The following is a 7,859-nucleotide window of genomic DNA, read 5'->3' as shown; positions in this document are numbered from 1 at the left end:
CTATGTGTGACAGGCAGAATATGAAAATGAATTTATTTCAGTCAACAGTCTTATTGGCTGTGAATTCCATGCACCAACTATTTTCTTACTTTTTGAGCAAAATGTCACCTTCTGGATCTTCAGCAGTTTGTTTATTAGTCAGAATGAGATGCCCTCAGTACTTAATGTACTGTACAGTATGTAAACATGTGTGGTAAATGTCTTTTATCCAAAGCTCTTTACAATGGTGGCAGTGGCTGCCATGCAAGGTGCTCAGCTGTCTTGCCCAAGGACACTTTGACATGTAGCCAGGAGCGACCAGGAGTCTAACCAATGATCCTTGGATACCAACTGAGCCGTACAGCCACCCCTGTGTGTAAACAGCAACAAACGAAGCTGCACAAATATCTGGAAAGAAGATTGGAAAAAGACAATGTAGGAGCACAAAACATTCAGCTAAATTCCATGGGATTATGAAAAACTGCCTACTGTTGTAAGGATCTGGACCTCGTTTCCGCTTCCTGCCCAGGACTTTTATTTTATGGCCACTTTTACCTGCTTCCCGCCTCATGTTTTGTTAATCATTCTGATTGTTTTCACCTGGTCCCTGGTTTATTTATCCCCAGCTCTCCCGGCAGTCCCCTGCCAGATGCTCCATTTAACTCCCGGACAGTGCACCTTGCTCCCTGGTTTGCCTGACATCTGTTTTTTGGATTCCCAATTCTTGTTTTTGAACTTTGTTGCCTGTTCCCTGTCTGAGGTTTGATTTATTTTGTTTTTTGATTCAGTTTCGTTATCTCTGCTATATATCCTCGTGTTCAATGTTTGCTACCTGTCATGTTTTTTTGTGTTAGGTTAACCCTTTAGCTTTTTGATTAATAAACTCCCTCTCACCGTCTCTTCACTTGGGTCCATCATTATACAAATTGTGACAATTTAACCTACTTTGACAGGAAAATAAGCTGCCTCTTGTAGCCCTGTGGATTTCAGCTGTACTTTATGTACTCCTGCATGTGTCAAAAAAGCCAGTCAGATTCATTGCTAAAATAATTACTAAAATACTATCTGAGCATTATTTGAAATAAAAATAAATCACATAACTATTTGTGGATAAATGTTTAATTCACGTTTAACAAAGATGCAACTGTGCCTTTAAGTGTCTACGTCATAGCAAGCCACCAATGAGGGATGACCCTGAGTTGCTAGGCAACAGGACTTGTACACAAACAACAACCTTGCACCTAGAAAACGACGTGCTCATTTGTAGATGCTACGTTCTTCACTAACTACAGGTCAAGTTAACTTTAACGGTAATCTATTCTCAACATTTCTACTTCCTGCTTAACTGTTGTTGCTCTTCCTGCAATGGCTGAAATCATGATGTGTGAGCCGCTCGAACTCTACAATCTCCTCAACCAGCGTAATTGTGTGTCAAGGCTGGCAGAGATCAATTACCTCTGCTTAATTGGTGAGAGATGGGATTGGGCTCAGCTAATTATTACAAGAAGCAGGAGTCTATGTGCCATTTAATAGGCCTTAGATTTCCTTGATCGGGCTGCTTTAATTAAATGTAACTTTATTTGTACTGAGTTTTTTTCTCTTGTAGATGCTCGTGAAACCCAAGATTATGACACAAGTCACATCGTAACAGCTAAAAATGTCAAAATGGTATGGATGTCACTGTATCTACAGTTTTGTCTTTTGTGTGTGTAAATTATAGAAGAATAAAAAAATGTCCCCTTTGATGCAAATATTTCTTTTCATGACTCTTTGCTTAGAGTGGCTGTAACCATTCTCAGCTATTTTGCTTGCTGTGTACTTTCAGAAATTTTTTTTGTGTTTTGGCCATATGCAAAGTGAAAAATTGGGATTATTTTGTTTCAAATATTACAACTTTCTGAACACTTTAGAATTCAAAAGGCACATTCCTCCTGCCAGAGTCTCTGGAGTTTGACACTATGCAGCATGTGGTGGTCTATGACAGCAACACAAGTTGTTTAGAGAAAAAAGGTAATAAGTGATTTAAGCAGTACACTAAAGAAAATGGGTAGTTTATTTTCAATTCTCCTGCTTTGCTCTGGTAGATAAAAGCTAGTACAAATAGTTTCTTGCAGGCAATGCACATTTGTGTGACAAATGTTTACAGATGTTTTCTGACTGTGATTGCAGGCAGGGCAGTTAAATGTGGCCGGGCCCTGGCTAAAGTTAGTCTCCATCCGATCTACATAGTGAGAGGAGGCTTTCAGAGGTTCTCTGCTCTGTACACTTTCTTACGGACTGAGAAAATCATCTACACAATCATGGTAAAACAAACTCTTGACTGGGTGCTATTTACACTCTTAATTAGGTGTGTGAAGGTTTATCTGACTTTCAGGTCCAGGTCTAGATGTTGATCACTAAGAACACAATCTTTGAGTCCAGTGAGTATAGTTACTACAGTGGATAGTGCTGGGTCAGCAATGTATTCATTCAAAATGATGCTGCTATCCAGCTTACTTCTCTGCTAACTACACTAAATGTGACCCTTACAAATAAGTTGTAAATGTACCTTGTCATTAGTCAGTCAGATAAAAAAGAGATAAGTAGCTAAAAATAGCCTGTCCCATAGTAAACATCTTTCACAAGGGGCATTTTATGTAGAGCGAGGACTTTGACTTTTGGTAATTCCAGTTGTTTTTGCTGATAATATGTTTACATAAGTAAGCTTTATGTAGGATTTTTACCTGGAAAGGAGAATGTATACTGCTGCATTGAATATTTACTTCAAAAGAATAAAAAATCCTTGTCCTGACACAAAGGTACAATACCAACGTCACCCCCTTGCATAAAACTATTCATTTCAATTAAATTGGTATTGAATTGAATCTGAAAAAAATAAATTTCTGCTTATAAATATAATTTGATATATTTCTGGAGTATCACAGGAGCTGGAAAACCTGAAGACTTATCCCGTGGAGATCATAGAGGGACTGCTGTATATGGGTGACCAAAACCAAGGCATGGACGCCACTATCCTCAAAGACCTGAAAATCAGTGTGATCATCAACATCTCACAGACTGACTCTCTGGAGTAAGGCAGAACCGAACATTGTAAACACTGTACCTAGAAAAACATTCTGATAAACGTGTCATTGCTGTTGAATTTGTTGAATTCCTTTTCTATTAGATCCATGAAGGGGAACAGGGTCATCCTGGACATCCCTGCGGCCGACTCCGTGTCGTCGGATTTATATTCAAGTTTTGAAAGGATTTGTAGTTTTATTGGTAAGACGCGCTTACACTTCCTAAAACTTTTTAAAATCTGTGCAAATGTATATTTGCTTTTTTTGTTATTATTGTCATAAATATAGCTTGTGTCAGACATATTGGCTTAGTGCAGAAGTTCACTAGAAACAATATCTCTATTTGGTTTACAGATTCACACATCAACATAGGCTCTCGTGTCCTGGTAGTTTCCAGGCAGGGCAGAAGTCGCTGCAGCACTGTAACTACTGCCTTTCTCATGCATCACCATAAACACACAGTGGAGGCAAGTGTGGTTCATTTAGTTTGACTTCAGAAAGGGCAGAATCCAGTGTGTAACCATAAAAATTGTAGTCCTAGTTTAGCTGAGTTTGAGTAGGTTGGAATTTTGAACAGTACCAATTGTTTCCCCTCCTTTGCCCGTCTTCACACTAACACCTAACCAACCACATCCTGACACCTGAAAGCTTGTGAATATGAACGATTACGTTATAATGCTAATGGTAATGATTTATTTCCAGGATGCCTGGAAGTACATGCTGAAATGTAAACCCAGCATGAGGCCAAACACTGGGTTTTTACAGCAGCTGTCTGACTGGGAGATTCACATCATGGGAACAAAAGTGACAGATATTTCTGAACCACATTTTTAACAGTGAAACACATTTAACTGTTTGAAGCCATAAGGCAGTTGGATTGATGTTTACATGCACCAATAACAGAGCCAATGATCCAAATAAGAAAAAGACAACTGGATATCTGTAGGTTTATTGCAGTGTTGCTCTTTAATAAAATCTATTATGTTGTTTTAAATACAGCTTGCATTTTTTGTTAATGGTAAATGGCCACTTATATAGTGCTTTTATCCAAAGCACTTAACAATGTTGCTTCTCATTCACCCATTCACACACCAACGGTGGTGGTGTTCACCTGACGGTTCGGTGTCTTTCCTAAGGAAACTCTGATACATAGCCAGGAGGGACCGGGAGTCGAAACACTGACCCTGCGACCCTGAGGATAAGTTGCATATACAGTGGTGTTAGTACCAGAGGAAGTGGAAAGTGACACCTTAAGGTTTGAATGTCTATTGCTGCTGTTAACTTTTGTGTCGCCGTTCTGGTTTTTATTTTGCACCTTGTTTAATTCTTTATTTCCACTTGGCCAATTAACAGTTAACGGTCACTGGTTAGGAACAGAAAGTGCAAAAATACTATAAGTGTAATAATGCTCAGAGCTCTTTATTAATCTTATCACTATTGTCCTTGTGGACTATTTACCTTTAATGGACTGCTGGTTTTCTTAATGTCCTTTTGTCTAAATGAAGGCACATTTTGTCAGGTCTTACTTAGGTTTCACTGTAAGATTATTTCAGTAGCATTTGCTGTCTTGGTCACAATTGTACAACTTTGATACTAAATGTGGTTACTGAGTAAGGCAAAGCATCTTATTTGCACATTTTTATTTAGGATTGAGTAGTAGAAGAGTAGTCTGGCTCGGAAAGGAGATGGGGAGACAAGTCAGGAGTGTGGTTGTACTGGCCTCTATTGGTAACTCCAGGTAAAGGCAGTGAAGGGAGGTGCAACAATCTGATGAGATGACCCAAAACACCTATAGAACAGGAAGTGGAGTGGAGGGCTACAAAATAAAGGTCAGAGAAACCGGAAGTGGAGGCGGAGACTGATCCAGTGTAAGTGACGGTGGTCAACTCTACCGTCCTTGTGCCAGGTAAGTCAAGAGTTTAGGGCATCAATGCATTGCTTCGAAGTGACCACAAGGTAGAAGCATTGTATTGTCATAGCTAACCCATGGATCTAATCTATTAAAACTTCTTATTATTTGGTGAAACATCATCACACTTGTTTCCAAAGCTTGTGTTACATGGACATGAACATGGCTTTCCAAAAGCATCATGTCTGATGGGCCTGCTGTCAGGTGCTGCAGGATTCCTGAGTGATGAGGAGGTGTTGAACTGGAGTGATTACTGGCCACATGCCAGTGGGTCAATCGTTAATTACGGACTCAAAGCATCATTTCAATGTGAGAGACGTGAGAACACCTGTATAAATAGATGAGCTGTCATGACATTTAGCAAATTATCTGTCAATTGGATAATTGATGATAAAAGTCAACATGAATCTTGCCCTGCCACAATTGCTGTTCAACTGCAGTGAAAAAGTCCTCAAGTAATACCTTGCAAAGAAGTATTGTAAGTTGTTGACAATGTTAGAGGGTTCTGTGTGAGTCTCTGCAATCAGCAATTATTACACTAAACAATCAAAATCAATAAGATATGATTAAATGTTCAGTTCAGTGTATTTGAAATCGATCAGAAGCAGATGTCCCCTTTACACGTACTTCTCTTATCCATGGTTTGTTTTTGGAAGACACTGATTATATACCGGTCTTTACTGAGACACATCTAATCTAGCTCTGCTGCAGTCTATTTAACTGGACTTCAGTTTACCAAAGAGGAAACTTGTTGAATAAAACTGAATAACACTTTTCAGTGTCCAAGTGCAAGCCCTCAGTGCCTTAACCCCCCCCCCCCCCCCCCCCCTAAAGAAAAACACACAATTTAAATTATTTAAGCACCACTATGGTGCAACATCAAAGTGCAGCAACCTACCATGATATTACTTAATAAAAAAATATATCAACATTTTGCTATGATATCTTTGGCTTTGTGGGGTTTTTCATTCAAACATCAACAATGTGGAGTTTCTACCAAAAAAATACATATTCCATGAAAGTTAAAGCACAATCTGAACCCTAATTCCTGTATAAACTAAATATGACGTACATTTCCCAGCTGGATTTAAAATCTGCACAGTTGGCCTCTAAATCTTAATGTACATTGAAAGACCTCATGTTTGTAAATTTGCATCCAGAAGTAGATTAGGAAGGAACTCCCATTCTGCTTCACTGTTTCTCACTGCGACCCTCTCAAGCAAACACTGTGTGTGAGTCGTTTGCATGGGTGCAGTTCCCCACAACCCTGCATTGCTTCCCTTCCTGATCCTATTCTCAGTTTCTCATCTTGATTGCCTTTGATTTCTCACATCTTCTCTATTTCATGTCACTCCTCTTTTTAGTATTTTTCTCCTTCTACTCTTGCACTAATTCTCTTGCTTCTTCACCTTCTTCACCCTTTGCTGCCTGAGGGTTTTGAGAAAAATGTTACATAATGCAATCAAAATTATCACAATGCATGCATTATGGAATGGGGAGATACAGCAGACATTACGGTATTTGATAAGGAATAAAAGAATTAAATTAACAATTACTTGCTTTGCAGATATAATAGGTCATTTTATTTTGTTCATGGTTTTGCCAATAAAGAAAAAAATACCAAAGATTTGGTATCAAGTAAATGGATTATTCAAATCAAACTAGCAGCAGAGCCCCTGCATCTAATCCACCCCCCCACACCTTTTCTATTTGAGCTCCAGCTTAACACTCCTCTCTTCCTCCCATTCTGCCTGCTCTGTGATCTCTCCCTCTCTCTGGTTTGGAGAATGGTTTTAAACTGTGCATCAGAAATATGGGAAAGCTCTATGGAATTTGAAAAAAAAAATCGGATTGATCTGACAACCTGTTCAGCTGATTGATCTCCTGTTTTGAGTTTAATGAATTAAAATCAAACACCCAACTGCCCCCATAGCAAAAATAAATAAATCTTGGTCAGGAGGATAACTTATAGTAGAAACCAAAAAGAGCCAAGGATCTGAGAATGCCTACTGGGTCAAAGTGAAAATGAAGGGCATAACTCTGCTATAAAATCATGAGGAGGGTATTAAAATCAACTCTAAACGTTAGAGCACTGAACAGATGCTGGATCAGGGTTAGGTAACAACAGATACACAGTACTAGAATGTGACTAGAAATGTATCTTATACACCATATTTCAGCAAATCAGATATGATTTTAATGCTCCTCTGCTTTGTTGTTATTTGCAGCTGTCAAATACGCAGTGAGTGGAACCTAATTGATTATTGTTCAAAGAGGAGGAAATAAACAATGTGGAAGAGGAGTTGGTTTTAACAAGGTTTTATCCACTCATTTAAACAACTTATAACTCTTGCTAAGTTGTGTTCCAGCCTTTCCCTCTTCTCTTAGACTCCCCCCCTCCCTTACCACCACATCGAGGTGTGCGTGCCAGTAAAGATTTATCTCATTTTCCTCTGCCTATTCCCTGCGCCACCTCCATGATTCTGTCTTTGATCTCAGCACAGTACTTGGTGCTTTAAGTGTACAAACACTGTGTTGGGTCTGCACGGTCCAATCTACGATGTTGTTTTAAATACAGCTCGCATTTTTTGTTAATGCACGGTCCTGCAAGTCCAATCAGCACACTGTCACCTACAGATGAGCAACAAACACAAGGCATATTTGCTCTAATTCTGTCTCTGACATTATATACATTTAATTGGTTATGTTAATTATGTTAATACATTTTAGGGCAATAACCCTATGGAATCAAACGAAATAAAAACAATCAAAAAAAGCAGCAGCTATGAGCATCTTTTAATGACAAACACACTGCCCTGTTAATTGGACCAGTATCCTTTATCTGTGGGGGCCATTTTTGGACTGTGGCCTATGATTCAGTTTGTGCAAAGTCCAGTCAAAGCGGGTGG

The 7,859-nt window shown here is 39.0% G+C and overlaps 1 protein-coding gene across 3 annotated transcripts; it reads left to right on the top strand.

The window, feature by feature from the left end:
- Positions 1 to 220: 220 nt before the first annotated feature.
- On the top strand, positions 221 to 4,037 carry styxl1 (serine/threonine/tyrosine interacting-like 1). Of its 3 annotated transcripts, none has more exons than XM_067492305.1 (9): positions 222 to 739; positions 1,137 to 1,271; positions 1,586 to 1,647; positions 1,890 to 1,989; positions 2,149 to 2,282; positions 2,904 to 3,049; positions 3,146 to 3,243; positions 3,396 to 3,508; positions 3,744 to 4,037. In XM_067492305.1, the coding sequence occupies exons 2-9, from the start codon at positions 1,247 to 1,249 to the stop codon at positions 3,873 to 3,875; spliced, it is 810 nt and encodes a 269-aa protein (XP_067348406.1). In that variant the 5' UTR covers positions 222 to 739; positions 1,137 to 1,246; the 3' UTR covers positions 3,876 to 4,037. The 3 variants fall into 3 exon arrangements, with proteins under 3 accessions (XP_067348404.1, XP_067348406.1, XP_067348405.1); XM_067492304.1 differs by having other exon boundaries at positions 224 to 739; positions 1,137 to 1,289; positions 3,744 to 4,036; XM_067492303.1 differs by having other exon boundaries at positions 221 to 1,447.
- The last annotated feature ends 3,822 nt before the right edge of the window (positions 4,038 to 7,859 follow it).

Source organism: Channa argus, chromosome 22, assembly GCF_033026475.1.
Source record: "Channa argus isolate prfri chromosome 22, Channa argus male v1.0, whole genome shotgun sequence".
Lineage (NCBI taxonomy): Eukaryota > Metazoa > Chordata > Actinopteri > Anabantiformes > Channidae > Channa > Channa argus.
Note: the sequence above shows the minus strand (reverse complement) of the source record. Positions and strands in the feature narration are given on the sequence as shown.

What these genes read in the sequence shown, in the direction of transcription:
- styxl1 (XM_067492303.1), top strand. Translation starts at nt 1,345, where the DNA reads ATGGCTGAAATCATGATGTGTGAGCCGCTCGAACTCTACAATCTCCTC. An exon ending in AAGGATTTGTAGTTTTATTG is followed by an intron (nt 3,244 to 3,395) that starts GTAAGACGCGCT and finishes TTTGGTTTACAG; the next exon opens with ATTCACACATCAACATAGGC. An exon ending in ACCATAAACACACAGTGGAG is followed by an intron (nt 3,509 to 3,743) that starts GCAAGTGTGGTT and finishes ATTTATTTCCAG; the next exon opens with GATGCCTGGAAGTACATGCT.